The sequence below is a fragment of the Colletotrichum abscissum genome (assembly GCF_030869225.1).
Source record: "Colletotrichum abscissum strain IMI 504890 chromosome Unknown Scaffold_64.1, whole genome shotgun sequence".
In the NCBI taxonomy this organism is placed as follows: Eukaryota; Fungi; Ascomycota; class Sordariomycetes; order Glomerellales; family Glomerellaceae; genus Colletotrichum; species Colletotrichum abscissum.
The window spans coordinates 56,584-73,143 of NW_026850508.1; the positions used below are offsets into that span (position 1 = coordinate 56,584).

A 16,560-nucleotide genomic window follows, 5' to 3' on the forward strand; every position below is an offset into this window, starting at 1 on the left:
GTTTTTTCAGTTGCGTCCCAGAACTCAGCCTGGGTATTTTGAAACATGGAAGGAGGGGGTTCCTGAAGCGCTATTGAAGGGTCAGATCCCAAGCCCCGTACTCAAACCACGATCCCATTAGTAACTTGACATCAATGGCCTGGCTGCTGGTCAATCACATTGTCTCCAGCGACAGAATTCCCTTCATCTGAAGCTTTTCACGAACAATATCAAATGTGTGTTGAGGCAACACAATTCAACCTTATGAGCAGAAGCTCGTTGGCTCGAAGACTTGAAACGGCTACTCTATGAGGCTGAACGGTACTACGAGTCTCTTCTAGTGCGCTACTATGTCTTGTTGGTTCAAAGCCGAGATACATGCTTCTTAGTGGCCAATCTCGCTACAGAAACCTATGATTCTTCCCCGCCCTGTCAAATTTTAACATACATTATCAGTCCAGCTCCTACGTTCTGACGGAGACGGTGGGACCTCATCATTGAATATCATAACGGTCGGTCTCATCATGAATAGGACGGTACGTAAAATAATCAAAAGCCGCCCGTCTCGCGGTCCCATTCAAATCGGACGCAGCAACACCAACAAATGCACCGGTAAAGCTTCCATGCGCCTGGTGCCCACCACATTCATCCGAGATGATGGAAGCATCGTATACCGGCCCAATAGCCTTGAGTTCCTCGCCCTCGAGAGCATAGTAGAACTGAAGCTTCGGCCCGCGAATCGTTAACGCAAGCTTGACCTTGCCCGTATCAGGCAGCGCAACCGCCTCGGGAAACGGCATCGTGAGGTCGCTATCGGGCCACGAAGCCTCAGAGCTCTGAATCAACAGCTCGCGCTTCCCGTCCTCGTGCGCAGTGATGGTCAGGTAAAAGAAGTTGTAGCGGCAGTAGTACGCCGTCAACCCTGCGAACTCGCGCTCATCGGTGGGCGCAAAGTCGACGGTGGTCTCAGCGTCGTAGGAGAAGTGTGTCTGCCTGCGAGCGACCAGTGCCTGCTCGAACCAAGATCCGATCGACTCCCTCCCGATGAGCGTGAGCTTCCCGTCCTCGGTTGAGAAGATGCGCTCGGGTTCCGGCGTCCGCAGCCACTGGAAGTCTTTGGGCAGGCCGTTCTCAAAGGAGTATTTCTTCTCCGCCCAGTACGAAGTATCATCTCTGGTACCAGGTACCTCCACGTACAGAGATGGTACGGGGCCGTTCTTGACGTAGAGCCAGTCATCGTCACCCCAGTACGCCTCCTGGATCGCGGTTTCGCGTCCAAGAACGCACCGCCTCTTCTCCGTCGTGGGACGACCCGTCAGGTGAACCATGTAGGTCTTTCCGTCGGGCGTGTCTACAATATCACCGTGGCCAGCGCGCTGGAGCGCCGCGTCGGGCGCATCTTTGGACGTTATGACGTACTTTTGCGGGTGTAGCTCATACGGACCCCAGAGATCGCGGGAACGAGCGAGGGTGCAGGCGTGCTCGTACGCCGTGCCACCCTCGGCGGTTAGGAGGTAATACCATCCGTTGCGTTTATATAGATGCGGGCCCTCTACGAGAGCCAGCTCGGTGCCGCGGAAAATGTTCTTCTTTGGGCCGACGAGCTTTCCGGCTTTCGGGTCGAACTCCTGGAGAACGATGCCCGTGAAGGCGTGGAAGCGGCGGCGATGGTCCCACATCATATTGACGAACCACTTGCGGCCGTCGTCATCGTGGAAGAGCGATGGGTCGAAGCCCGACGAGTTGATGTAGAACGGGTCGGACCAAGGCCCTTCAATGGCTGGCGCGCTGACAATGTAGTTGTGGGTGTCCTTGAAGGATCCGTCTTTACGCTTGACATCGGTGAAGACGAGCCAGAACTTTTCGCCGTCGTGGGAGAGGCAGGGGGCCCAGACACCACAGCTATCTGGGTCACCGCGCATGTCAAGCTGACTCTTGCGACTCAATGGTCTTGTGACGAGCTCCCAGTTTGCCAGGTCTTTGGAGTGATGAATTTGGACGCCGGGAAACCATTCAAAGGTTGATGTCGCGATGTAGTAATCATCTCCGACTCTCAATATCGAAGGATCCGGGTTGAACCCGGGAAGAATTGGATTCCTAACTTGAGGCATTGTGAACTCGGAGTTTGAAGGACAACTGGTGTTGGTGATCAATGCAAGAAACCGGGCACAAACCAACAGTCAACTTTGAGAAACAAAGACTGAGGTTGATATTTATCAAAGATGGCTCTCCAAAGCCAACTTAGCCAGAGTGAGTTGAGCCTTTGAGATGATTTGACCCCACGCCTCCACAAGTTGCATTTAGCCGGAACTGAGTGATTCGCGAGAATGCCGACCGAAGGAACTCCACTTGTGTGTTTTTGTGGACTGTGGATTTTACCCCGCGGGAATTGAGGGGAGAACTTGGAGAAGCATCATGCTCTTCTCCGCACACAGCAAGCTACGCGTGAACGCGACTCATACTGGAGAGCATGGACACCTTGGACGGAGAGTTTTTGAAACCTCATCGCTAACAAGTATGCGAATAATAGAAACGAAGGTAGAGACTTCGAACGATGTTTCAGTCGATTCAGTCGAGACGTGGGAATCGCAAGCTAACAATTGAAAACACATCACTGGAAGCGATTGTCGGCACTGGTTCTAGAAGAAGATGGAGAAGTGAAATCAAAGCTTGGGTGATTTGTTCGAAATGATTGGTATTCTGTCACTTTTTCCCCTGCTGTTCCCAAGGTATATCCAAGAATCATGAAAAGTCCACTACCACCGCTCAAGGAAGGGGGATAGCCTGCTTGTGGTTGACAAAGACACCCTCAGGGTCGTAGACAGTCTTGAGCTGCTTGAGACGGTCAAAGTTGGAGCCGTAGAGACGGGAGCTCCACTCGGCCTCGGAGAGCTCGGTATCGGCATAGTTGACGAAGCCACGGAGGGGAGCGCCTCCGGCAACGAGAGCATCCTCGAAGGGCTTGATGAGTCCCTTCATGTAGGTGGTGCCGTCAGCAGGGTAGGAGGTAGCATCAACGGAGTTGGCCTCCCAGCGGATGAGCCAAAGGTTCTTGCCGTGGGCGTAGGCGGTGTCGGCATCGGCGATGTCGCGAGAGACGCCGCCCCAGAGGTCGAGGAAGCCGGACTTGCGGAGGTCGGTGCGGTTGAAGGCGATGGTGGTGCTCTCGTAGAGGGTCTTGGCCTGAGCCTCGGTCAAGGGGTGGTCGGTGGTGATGGTCAGGGCCTGGGTGTAGAAAGAGCGGCCACCGAGGGTACCGCCGTTGGGCTGGTTCATGCCTGCGCCGGCGACGGCGACCTCCATGTCCCAGAAGGGGAGCTCGGTCTTCGCGACGGTGGCGTTGCTGCCGATGGCCTTAAGAGCGGTGACAAGAGGCGCGATGACGGTGTCAAAGTCGGCAGGATTGCCGTAGAAGTAGCCAGTGCCGGTGTAGGGGGGGCCGCTCAGGGACCAGCGGAGAGCGAGCTCATCAGGGCAGTCCTTGGAGAGGGAGAAGTCCTGAATGGCGATGACGGCCTTGGCAGCGGCCGTGGAGTCGAGTTGGCCGCCGTTAATGGTGAAGTTGACGGCGGTCTCAAAAAGGGGCTTGTGGGTGTTGGTGGTCACAGAGAGAAGGACACCGTAGGAGGCACCGGCACCCTGAGCAGCCCAGAAGAGGTCAGAGCCCTTAGCGGCGTTGACGATGGTGCCGTTGTACAGCATGTACTCGACAGACTCGAGGTTGTCCATGGGAGTACCAAGGTGGCGGGAAGAAGAACCGTATCCGCCACCGATGCTGGAGCCAGCGAGACCGACGTGAGCACCTCGGACGTGGGGGAAGTGACGGCCGTGGTTGTCCCAGAGGTACTTGAGGACGGGGCCAACGTGGGTACCACCGCCGTAGGTGAGACGGTTGGTGGCAGCGTCAAAAGAGACGGAGTTGAAAGCAGCCATGCTAATCACCAGACTGCCTGGGTTTCCGAAGCCGTAGGCCTGGAAGGAGTGGGCGGCGCCGAGGGGAGACGCTGAAGTGGAAGCATTCCGGGCGCAGTCAAGAGACAGGGCGACTTGGTCCTTGTTCTCGGGGAAGGAGATGGCGGCCGGGTCGACCTTGATACGCTTCTGGAAGCCGGTGGTCTCATCTGCCCAGGTGGCATCGGTGCTGATGACGTTGCGGACACCGGCGGTCGTCAAGCAAGACTGAAGAGCGGCGGCCTTGTTCTCGGCCTGCGCGCTGACGAGAGCGGGAGAAGCACAAAGGAGTGTAGCGACGGCTAAGCGTCTAAGAGAGAATGTGGAATCCATAGCTGAAGTATGTACAGGTCTATACAGCCTGGTAATAAAGAAACGAATGTAAGGATCAAAAGATGAAGATCTGGAAGACTTGAGCTGTGAGGCTTAGAGACGGGAGTCTGTAATCAGTATCCGAGCCTGTACACGGGTTCGTCTTATACTTAGCTTGAGATATATGGGACCATCCCATTGAGGGTCTCCTCTAAAGACTCGTACGGATATTCTCGTAGAGACGCCTTGGTAAATGGCAATCGGTCTCGGATCCTCGGCCGTCGCCTTACACTCGATATCCGTCTCAAAGTCAAATATCTCTCTAAGCCAGGGCCACGGTGCTACCCGATCTTGGCGTCTGTCCCCTCTCTGACTTAGCGTTGTTCCACTGTCAACGACTCCACGACCCATTCATTGAGACTCCAGAGCCAGGGAGAAGTATCAATCACGCCTTGTTTAATCATATCAATCAATCTGGTTCTGTATTAGGTCTTGGCGCTGACCGCTCAGCCTCTTGACCTACTCAAAGCAGAGAACCTTGTCCGGGTGATTCACCCCATGAAGCAGGCCAAACCTAGCTCCCAAGCGTCTTCTCTATGTCGCCGTCATTCTGGAACCGGAGCCCGTCCCCCTTTTCGGCACTACCGACCACCCCGGCGCCCGTTTTTTAAGGTTTTGTCATTGGGGCGCAAAAAGGCGCCAGATATTCTTCAGACCAGGCACAGCAGGCGTAGCGTGTAGCAGCGGCAATAGTCGACACCGAGGGGAATGGTTAACGCCAACTGTTGGCCCCCACACACTCGCGGAGTTTTGACCCTTACCACCTTGGGGAGTACACGCGGAGTTTAGCTCTTGAGCGTTATAGCAATCAGCACACTGCTTGGTCTTGGCGATGAGGCGTCTTGTTAAACAACCTTCGAAAAGCGAGTCAGAAGAACTGAGGAACAACAGGCAAAAACTGGAGGGCCCCTGAAATCTCCGTGAATACCGGCACCTTGGGAAGAAGAGTCTTGGCAGGTTCCAGTTGGGAAGTCGGGCTTTGCAACTGCGACTCTGAAGCTCGGGGCCATCCGATTGCACTCATTACCTTTTTGGTTTGTATATTAACAGGTTTCGAATCCCCTCAGGTTCACGATCCTAGATGAGGGAGAACTATTGCGAAAACTTGGCAGACTAGGAAGTAGAAATTCTTATCGCTCTTTTCAGCAAAAGACTTGGACTAAAAGAGTCCGAATCCACTCATTCTCATCCTTCACATCGCCAACCTCGTTTGCAGTTAAATCGCCGTTTACCCACCCCTCGGTTGCGATTGACCTGCCTGTTTTCTACCTCACCACATTCGCTCATTACACCACAATCCACTCATTTTGCTTATCCTTTCCCATTCACTCACTTGAGCACATTCTTTTCTCTCATATCGACCCTTTTTCCGCTTACACGATCGGCTTCTAATCCATCCGCCATGCGCACCTCACCCATGAAGAGCCTCTTGGCAGGTTCCGCCTTTCTAGCGGCCTCCTGCAACGCCGTCACCCTTTACGCGGCTGATTCGGGCGGAAATGTCACAACCCTTTCCCTCACCACCGGCGCCAACGCGAGCTTATCCGTCGCCTCCAAGTCGGCAGACTGCGAGGTGAACCCAGCCTGGCTCACCCTGGACTCGGCCAACCGTATCCTCTACTGCCTCGACCGGGGCTCCAACTCGGTTCCCAACGGCTCACTAAACTCCTTCTCTATCGGGGATGGAGGCGCCCTGACCCGCATCGCTCGCATCCCGGCGCCCGCCAGCGGTGTCGCTGGTGAGATTGTCACCACCGAGTCTGGTGCTCGCGGTTATGTTACTGCTTCATAGTAAGTCCCAAATTGCCAACGTCGAAATAAGCACTGCTGTTGTGTCCGTGTGTTGTTTGTTTTGGCGCTTCCGGTGGGATAGTTGTCGCTGGGAAAACTTCCGCAAGGCCTCCCACCGGCTATTCGGACTTTGACTCCCACCGGTTCTTCGGACTATGACCTGCAACTTAATCTATACCTTAAGGACTTTAAACAGAAGTTAAGTTTCAAGCTAACACGATGTCTCAACTAGCAACAAGAGCGCAGTTTCCGTCATTGCCCTGGGCGATAAAGGAGCTCTCCCCGGCACCGCGCCGCTCCAGGAGTTCTACCCAACCCTCGAGAAGCCCGGCCCGGTGACTGCCCGTCAGGACCTCAGCTACCTTCACCACGTTATTATCGACCCCAAGAACCAGTATGTTCTCCTCGCCGACCTCGGTGGTGACCGGGTCCGCGTCTACACCAAGGACCCGAACAGCGTCGCCCCGATCAAGGAAGTCGACGGCCTCGTCACCGGCCCCGGCGTCGGGCCCCGCCACGGCGTCTTCAAGACCATGGCCAACGGCGACGTCGTCTTCTTCTTCAATGGCGAGCTCGACCAAAACATCTACTCGTACAAGGTCGAGTACAAGGAGACCGGCCTCGCCTTCACTAAGATCTCGTCCATCCCCTCCGTCAACGCCGACTACCCTGCCACCAAGGCCCCGACAAGCGAGATTGCCATCACTGTGAGTTTGAGTTCTTTTTCATCAGTTCTGGGTCTCCATTTCCTATTTCGTTTTTGCGAAAAACCCACCCCCTGCACTGTCGCAGATCTTTTTCTAGGCTTTATTTCAATCCTGGGTCGGCCCCCACGGCCTTATGCATCTCCCAAATTAGGGCCAGCGGGCGCATTCTACATCCGGATTGGTAATGATCGTGGTTGTGGAACTCTTTGACTGACAATTCACCCAGCCCGACCAAAAGTTCATCATCGTCTCGAACCGCGATGTCTCGTTCCGCGACTCCCCCGTCCTCGGCTCCGGCCCCTCAGACACGATGTCCACCTTCGCCATCAAGGACGACGGCTCCCTCGAGTTGGTGCAGCTCGCCCCCTCCGGCGGCTGGTCTCCCCGCCAATTCTCCATCAACAAGGCCGGCGACCTCATCGCCGTCGGTCACCAGAACAACCGCACCGTTGTCATCTGGAAGCGCGACCTCGTCTCGGGTAAGATCATCACCGAGGCTGAGGGTGGCAAGGTTGGTCAGGTCACTCTCACTGGTGCTGTTGTTGCCACCATCTTTGATGAGTAGTGGATGTGCAATAGCAAAGCTCAGAAATCTAGGCCTCAACTAGAAAAATAAATAAAAACACAAAAATGTCAACCAGGCTCCATTGTTTTCAAAATTGAGATATCCGAAAATTAGTGATGTTTTCGGCGATTCATGTATCCGTCAGTAATACTACCAGCACAATGACGGGAAAAAGTTCGCTAGATTGGGAAATGTTGCGGCGATAGCTGCAGCCCAGGTCAAATTAGTTATCGAGCCTCGAACCTTACTAGAATGTCTATTATCTGGGGCTTGAAGCGCATCTCACAAAACTTGGAGCCGGGACCCGGGAGTACCTTACGACGTAAAAATGCCGACAAAAGCTAGGATTCTCATATTCATAATTAACGTAAACGCCCTTACACTTGGAGAAATTGACTGGGGAAATTGACTGACCATTTGATATTGAAGCGATAAGATTGAGTAAGTTCAAGCAAACTACAACTCTAGTGCTTTCAAGCGAACCACCGATTACCTTAGTAATTACATGACTTATACATACATCCAGGATTCAAGGCACACTCGGAGTTTCCATAGACATCAGGAACTCAACTCTTGCTTGGCGCAATCTCCGCAGAGTGATATGTGTGGTCCTGCTGCCCAACAATTTGACCCTTCATTTCGGAAGCCCGAACCTCAACCCAGTTTGTAGATTCAACTTCTCGATGCTAACATAGCTGATTTCCTCGCACTTTCTAGAAGCTCACAAACCATGCCAGTCACTATTCAACAGCTCTAATGTCATGGTGCTCCATTCTGGATCCGAACTAAGTGTGCGGTGTTAATAAGCAAGAAGTATCATCACACAGTCTTGTTACTCTGAGTGCCAGACTTCGAATTTCCGAAGCATGCGGCAATCTGTATAATTGCGCACCGTGTACTGGGATAAACTGTTCCAGTTTAGGCTACTGTTTGAATGTAGATTTTATGTTTCGTGTCGAATGCTTTCAATTGGCAATGCGTACAATATTCTGCATGACGGCTCATTGGATGGATTCGAAATATTATGCAGTAATAGCGCTTATGCATAGCCATTTGATTTCTACGAATAGAAGTTGCCACTTCCTTCAGTTATGGAACTAAATCAGGCGAATGCTGATGCCTAAAAGATGAAATGCCAGGTCTTAACTGAAACCCACCGCGACACTCTCAATGTTTGACATACGTGGGCTAGGAATCGCGTCCAGTCTCGGTGCATAGGGCATGGTATTACGGAGTATTTGACATTTTATTGATCGACCGTCCAAATTGCCATGACATACCCTGGGAACTCATTGCGCAGGGAGCTGGAAAATCGCTGGGAACTAGACATACCGGAATACGAATACTCGCCCATCGACCGAGATGCACAAGAGCAGCGCTTTCTCATCCTCCATCCGTGTCCCGGCGACAAGAGCGATCCACAGAACCACGTAAGATGCAGCATAGAAGTACGACCGCTCGCCAAAGCCGGGCCGTTCATCGCTATCAGAGACAGTAGAGGCTATCGGCTGCTGAGGGATGTCATCGAGATCGATGGCAAGGGACTCGTCGTCCCAGTCGCGTTGGAGGTCTTTCTCAGATACTTTCGCGGTCACCGCCTGCCCGTGACATTATGGGTTCGGCACATCTGCCTCGAAGAATTCTCCTCGGCAGAAGATCAGAAGGAGTACTGGACCCGTGACTTCCTCGACTCAATGTACGCAAGGGCAACTCAGGTCGTGAGCATGACCGAGGTCGTCACCGAGCTGCTGGAGAGGGGCATAGTGGAAGAGAGGATCCAATCAAAGTATCGAAAATAGGACAAGACCTGGTACGGCAGACTACAAGAGGCACTCTGCCAAAACACTTTTTTCATATGTCAAAGCAGAAATCGTATTTTATAGTTACCCTACTACTTAGGATAGGGTCTAGACTAGTATAGTAACTTATAAATAGTAATTATAAAGATTTATAATTTAAAAAATACTTTAATTTCGTAATATACTAAACTATATAATAGTATATAAAATCGTATAATATTATACCTTAATATAAAGACTTTTCTTTTCTTTATAACTTTATTATAAAAATAATTACTACTTTTTACCCTTTTATAAATAAAAATCACTTTTTATTTAAGTTATTAAACTAATAGCTCGCTTATAGATATTATAATATAAATTTATAATAACTTCTAGTTTTTATATAAAACATTACTAAATTAATTAACTTTATAATATATTTTTATAAAACTATTTTAAAATAACCGATTAATAATAATACTTATATAAGCTCTACTCTTTTTATATAATAAAAACGTATAAACGTATAAGCCTCGATATTAATAAAATCTTTTTTTATAAACTTAAAAAAGCGGGAATAAAGTATTTAGTAAATAAAAAAAAAGTTAAAGTAATTGCTAATAATTAATATCTCTATTATATTATATAATATATCCTTTTTTAAAAACGAACTTAACGGTTTTTAAATAACGACTTATACTAATATTTAAATTATTAAAAAGTTTATTAAGAAAGTTTAGTTTAATTGCTTCTTAATATTTACTTTATATTAAAATATAATATAATTTATTATTTTATATTTTATAATAAACTAGTAAATTTTTTTAATAAAATAGATAGTATTTTTAATTAATATAAAAAATCCTTACGATATTTTAAAGTATTATAAAGTAGCGTACGAAGCTATAAGTTTAAAAAAATTCCTTTTTAAAACTACGATCTTATATAAAAGAAATAATTACTAACTTTTTATTATTTTTTAAACTAGAATTAAGTTATTAATTATTAAACCTTAGTTAGTAAAAAAAAGAAAAGGTTATATAAAGCTAATTATAACTAAAACTTTGGGCAAAACGACGTATAAAAATATTCTAAAAATACGGCTTTTAAAAGGTATTAGTATTAAACTAATAATAAAAATTAAAAAGGAATTATTAATTAAGTAAAAAAAAAAGATCGTTAAAAAAGAGGTAAAGGCCGAGATAAAAGTTAAAAAAAATAAAAACGATAAAAAAAACGAGATTATAATAGTTTAATAAAAAAGTAAAGTTTATAATAATAAATAACTTAGTATATTATAAAGATAAAAGCGAGCATTTTTATTAATAAATAATTTAAAATAAATTATAATTATATTTATAATTCCTCTTTATCCTTAGTATCGCTCGTAATTACGAAGCTATTTAATACTCTAAAATTAATTCTAAAGTTTTTTAATTTCTATTTAACCTATATAATACCGCCCTATAATTTACTAAATAAAATAACTTCTAATTAAAGCTTATTATATATATACTACTTTAAATAAATACAAAAATATTAATATACTTTAAAATAAAAATAATTAGCCTCACTAAACTTCGTATTTTTAGCTAATATAATTAAAGAGCCCTTAATAATTAAAGTATAAATCTATAAAATAGCTTAAAGAAAATATATATTTAGATTATTACTATTTTAAATAATGTTTAATAATTATTAAACTTAGTCTTAGTTAATTAGCTATATAAAGTTTTATACGGTTCGTAATATAAGTTAATAATATAGTTATTATAACTAATTAAAAATAATATAAGAGCGACCTTTTTAATAACGAATTTAATAAGAGTTCTAAATTTATATAAAATTAATAAAATTAGAACGAATTAGTAGTATATATATAAATAGAAGTATAATCTAATTAGAGAGTATATTTATATAAAATAGCCCTTAGAACTTAAGTAATTAAAAATATTTTTATAAATATAAGTATATTTATATATACTAAAATATATATTACTTACCCACTAATATACTAATCTATTTTAATAAAAATAATTTTACTAACTCTTAATCTTAACGTTATAAATACTTTTACTAAAGATCTAATAATTATAAAATATAATTAAACTTTTTATTATTAAATAATATTATAAAAAGTAATAATAAATACTAAATATAAGAACGGTTTCTTTTTCTTAATCTAAACGAACTTATAATAGTATAAATCCCCGTTATTAAATAATAATAAAATATTATATAAGTATATTCCGGGACGTATAAGTAAAAACCCCTATATAGAACTATATAATAAACTATAAATAAGTATTAATACTAGTATAAATCTTAAATCTAAATAATAAAAGCTTATTATACGTATTTAAAAACTAAATATAATTTAGTTTAGGAGTTATAAACCCTTTATAATAGTACCTTATTTTACTTAACTAATCCTAAACTTATTATAAAAAGGTTTTATAATATATAAAATAAAGTTTATTTTAGTTAATAATATAAGCTTATTAGCGAACCTATATATAAAAATACTCTTTATTATACCCTTTAGTACGGTAAGTAACCTTTAGTATACTAAAAAAGAACTTTTCTAATCGTTATTATATAATTATAAGCTATTTTAATATTTATTATTACTAAAACTAATTTTATTAATAAAATATTAATAATCCTATAGCTATAATTATAAATCTTTTAAACTAGAGTTAAAAAAGAATATTTTTATTGTTTAAGTATTATTAAAAAAATAATTTTTAAATACGAATTAATAAATCCTTAAAAAAAACCGTACGCTCTTTTTATTATAAGTTCTATTTCGTAAGTTAACGTTCGAAAGTTCGCTTTATAATTCTAATATTAGAAACTATAAAAATATATATAATAATTATATTATAAGTCTAATTACTTTTTAATTTTATAATAATTATCGTTTAATATAATAAAAAATTAATACGTAGTTATACTATTTTAAAAAAGTAATAATATATAAAATAAAAAATTAGAAAAAAAATTTAAATAAGGGGTAAATATTTATATATAATTATAGTAATATATAGGGGTATCTTTTTATTTATAAAGTCTTATAAGTATATATATAAAAATATAAACGCTTATAAGGATCTATAATACTAAAAAGGATAGAAAGTATATAATAATAATATATAATAAATAAAAGTTTTATAATTTTATTAAAAATATTAAACTTTAGGAAGAGCTTTTATATAATTAATTACGGCTTTTTACGGGCTAAACTAAGCGCGTATACTCTAGTTTATAGTTAATAAGTACTTTATAACTCCGTAAGGGCCTTATTACTTAAGTATTAAGCCTAACCGTACTATATCTTAATATATACTTATATAAACTCTTATATTATACTATATAAGAATATCGAATTAATTACTCCTTATTTAGAGTTTATATAAGTTAATAACTCTTTTTATAATCTTATATATTATTATATATACCCTCTTTATTATTTTTAGCTTATTTAGCTACTTATTTAAAGGCTTTTATTATTATATAGAAGTATTTAGTAAGGCTATTACTTAAAAACTTAAGTAGAGCGCCGATATAAACTTTATTATAACCTTTATAGTTATAACTACGCTTTACGACCTTAATAAGTATATTATAAGCTAATACGGACCGTTAATAAATTATAAATAAATATAAAATAATATATAATAATATATAAGTAGTAACGGGAGGTATAATAAGTATATACTCGTATATACTAAATATATAATTATAATTAAAATAGCCCTTATTTATAAAAGTAACGTAATTAGTAAATATACTTTTACTAGTCTTATAACGGGCGTACGACTTAGTATTAGTTTTAGTATTATTATATATAGTTATTTAAATAATATTAGTAACTTAAGTATAAGTTATAGTAATTTCTCTAAGTATATAACGGCTATTCTTAGTAATTTTAAAGTTAAGCTTAATCTAATACTAAGGCTAAATTATACGGGTTAATATAATAATATAAAATAATATAAGGTAGTATATACTAACTTATATAATACTAAGGTTATAGATCTTATAAAAAGTTTTTAAAAAAGAAGATAAAGAGTTTATAAATAATATAAAAATCCGTATAATAAAGAACTTATTATATAGAAGTATATATATTAATAAAAAAGTAAAAAGTTATTTTATAAAATATAAAGTTATTAAGGTATATTATAGGCTAATATATAGGGGCCGTTAGGAGTTATATACCCTTAATACGGTCCGGAATATAGTATTAAGTACTTATTATAAGTATTATATAGCGTACGTAATTATTAAAAAAGGGAGTATTTTATACGAAGTTATTAATATATATACGTAAATAATTAATACTAAAGAAAAAAATAAATAAAAAATATTAAATTATAAATAGGTAAGTACGCGTAATTATACTTATAATTACGTGTATATTAGCTTAAAAAAAAGTATAATTATTAATTAATAAAAATTATATTAGTAATTGCGTAAAAAATTACTTAATTACTAATTAGTAAAAATTATACTAATAATTATAAAAAGAAATTACCTAATTATACTTAATTAATATTTATAATAAGTAAATTACGAATATTATACTTATAATTACGTATATAATTAGGTAATAATAAAAAAAGTAAAATAGAAAAAGGTATAAAATATAATAAAGTAAAATATAGTCGCTAATAAATAACTATAGGGATATAAATAGATTACTTACCTTACTTAGAAAATAGTAAGTTAATTAAAAAAAAAAGGAAATTAATTAGTAATAAAAAGTAGTATAAAGAATATACCCCTAGCTACCCCACTTTTAGTAAGTAGCATAACCGCCCTTACGTAACCCCTATTACTTATAATTATAAATAATTCCTTATAATAATATACGGGATTTATTATAATATTTATTTATATATACGAGAAATTCGCGCTATTAATACCTAAAATATACGGTAGCCGTAGGTCTATTAGAAGGAAAGGTTTTAGCAGAGTGCCTCTTGCAGTCTGCCGTACCTGGCACTACATTCAAGATAAATCGGAGCCACCGTTCCGGTTCACCTTGCCCAAAATCTATCCAATCAAGCTAGGGAAAAGCCCATCCAACGATGCGACCGTTACGAACCTCGACTACGTGCCGCTCGACATGCTCGTCGGCGAGATCCGTATTCTCGTCGTGACACCTTCAGAGGACCGCGAGGCACCAGTCATCGCCCATCTGGCCCATTGCCCGATGGTGTGCGAAGTGTCCTACCACGCTTTGTCGTATACCTGGGGCAACGCCGGGGATACAGTCGAGATCGTTGTCAACGGCCATAGGATGCAGGTCCGGCGGAACCTAGAGCAGGCTTTGCGTACCATACGGAGCAAGGAAGTGTCAATGCCCATCTGGGTCGATGCCTTGTGCATCGACCAACTAAACGTTGCCGAGCGGACTAGACAGGTTGCACGCATGTTTGACATCTATGACCGCGCATCCCAAGTCATCTGCTACGTCGGCGAGCACAGCGACGAGACCGATATGGCGCTGGACTTTGTTAAGCCAATGGACCAGCTCAAGATTGAGATGAATAAGAAGGGTGAGTACAATATCGGGAAAGAGGGGAACAAGATTGGCCCGGATCTCTATCCTGCGCGTTGTGCAGCTTTGTACAAGTTCATGTGCCGTCCGTACTTCAGACGAGTCTGGGTCGTCCAAGAAGTCGCCATCTCGTCAGATCCCGCAGTGATAGTCGACAACCGCAAAGCCGTCGCTTTCGGGTCCCTCGACGCCGCCGCGTACAACTTGCAAGCCATGATTGCTTTCAACCCCGTCCTCAGGACGCAGATGATGAGCGCAGACCCGCAGCTACACCAGTTCGGTCTATCGTACGACGAGCTCATCTTTATCCGTAAACTTTTCTACTTTAGGCACCTGATGGCCGGAGGAGAACTCTACTCCCCGTTCATCTCACCCACCGTCCGGAAGGACAGCCCTGGCTTTCTCGAGGCCGCCATTCTCACACGAGACTTCCAGGCAACCGACGGCAGAGACAAGATCTTTGCTCTGTGGAATTTGGCGCAGGATAAGGAGGGGCTCGACTTCAAGCTGGATTATAACAAAAGCCGCCAACAAGTCTTTGTTGACTTCGCAACAGCTTGGTCAAGACAGCACGGAAGTCTCGATATCATCGCCGCCTCTGAGCCATGGCACAACGTCGATGACTTCTACAGTCTCGTGCCGTCGTGGTGTCCCGACTGGACCGTCCCAGCAGCCACAAGCTGCCTCGTCCGCCGAGAGAGGATCTCCATGAGGTCCATGAGGCTGATGGACGACTTGGACGGCGAGCTTTACTCCGCCGATGGAGGAATTGGACAGCTTCGCGACTTTGAAGAACTCTTTAGCTTCAACAAGGGCATTCTCAACTGTCGCGGCATTGTCATAGACGAGATTGATGAAATCATCGAAGACCCAGGGAGAATCCCCTCAGGACACGTATTCCATCCACCCGATCCAGACGCCTTCTACAAGTTCCAAGAGTGGACAGCAGCCATACCAAAGATCTATAAAGACCGCGGAGCCAACCCGTACGATGATCCTCGGCAAGCAGCCATCGCCATGTTTCACGGCGACGTGACCTCGGCCTGGAATCGCCGCGGACAGATCCCGGAAAAGCTGGAAGCCCTTGGTGCTCGCTTCAATAAGACCAAGGAGCAGAACGCGTGGCATCACTACGACTGCATTACTGCAAGGTCGCGCCATATTCCGACGCACAAGGGGCCTTTCAGCTATGAAGGGCGTCCGTGGTTTGATATTGTACAGTCTGTGCTTCGAGGAAGGACGCTCTGTATCACGAAAAAGGGGTACATGGCCCTCTTGCCTTCTTACATCTCCGAAAAGACTTTCGACAAGTCATGGCTTTTGGCTGTAATAGCGACGTGTTCTGTGCCAGTATTGCTGCAAGAGGTCGACAGTGTAGATGGGAAGACTGTGTACAGGTTTGGTGGCACCTGCTTCGTCCAGGGATGGATGGAAGGGGAAATGCTGATGAGACCCGAAGACTCGGCATCGCCGGCTGGGTTCTGGTTCACGGACGAGGCAAGGAGGAGTACGTTGCATATTCGTTGAGATCTTGTCGTTTATTGAGATGGCCTCTGAAGTACTACAATGAAAAGTTGCGTGGCTATTCAAAGCCCCCTTTCCCTTGCCGTGCTACCTACATGATGAACCCCAGGTACACGGCGCCCTTGTTTGATCTTGCTGATATACACATCAGCCAGAGAACGAGATTTCGATCATGTGCATTGGTTGCGAAATATGTCTGGGACAGTACATCTCTTCGGCACATTCTATCAGATACTCAACTTCCCATTCGGGGGATGCTTCGAAGTATCACTCAGCCAGAGACTAGACATGATGAAGTTGTCTGTGCCTCGAAATCATGCA

At 42.8% G+C, this 16,560-nt stretch overlaps 5 protein-coding genes across 5 annotated transcripts; 3 read left to right on the plus strand and 2 right to left on the minus strand.

The window, feature by feature from the left end:
- Nucleotides 1-473: 473 nt before the first annotated feature.
- On the minus strand, nt 474-2,090 carry CABS01_15236 (glycosyl hydrolase family 43; the record flags this gene model as incomplete). Its single annotated transcript, XM_060548572.1, has 1 exon — nt 474-2,090. One exon carries the CDS (start codon nt 2,088-2,090, stop codon nt 474-476), a length of 1,617 nt encoding a protein of 538 aa, XP_060391985.1.
- Nucleotides 2,091-2,745: 655 nt separating this feature from the next.
- Nucleotides 2,746-4,263, minus strand: CABS01_15237 (FAD binding domain-containing protein; the record flags this gene model as incomplete). Its single annotated transcript, XM_060548573.1, has 1 exon — nt 2,746-4,263. One exon carries the CDS (start codon nt 4,261-4,263, stop codon nt 2,746-2,748), a length of 1,518 nt encoding a protein of 505 aa, XP_060391986.1.
- Nucleotides 4,264-5,704: 1,441 nt separating this feature from the next.
- Nucleotides 5,705-7,365, plus strand: CABS01_15238 (YkgB; the record flags this gene model as incomplete). The annotated part of the gene is made up of 3 exons (XM_060548574.1): nt 5,705-6,093; nt 6,326-6,800; nt 7,027-7,365. 3 exons carry the CDS (start codon nt 5,705-5,707, stop codon nt 7,363-7,365), a joined length of 1,203 nt encoding a protein of 400 aa, XP_060391987.1.
- Nucleotides 7,366-8,636: 1,271 nt separating this feature from the next.
- Nucleotides 8,637-9,164, plus strand: CABS01_15239 (heterokaryon incompatibility protein; the record flags this gene model as incomplete). Its single annotated transcript, XM_060548575.1, has 1 exon — nt 8,637-9,164. One exon carries the CDS (start codon nt 8,637-8,639, stop codon nt 9,162-9,164), a length of 528 nt encoding a protein of 175 aa, XP_060391988.1.
- Nucleotides 9,165-14,280: 5,116 nt separating this feature from the next.
- On the plus strand, nt 14,281-16,242 carry CABS01_15240 (uncharacterized protein; the record flags this gene model as incomplete). The annotated part of the gene is made up of 1 exon (XM_060548576.1): nt 14,281-16,242. One exon carries the CDS (start codon nt 14,281-14,283, stop codon nt 16,240-16,242), a length of 1,962 nt encoding a protein of 653 aa, XP_060391989.1.
- Between the last annotated feature and the right edge of the window lie 318 nt (nt 16,243-16,560).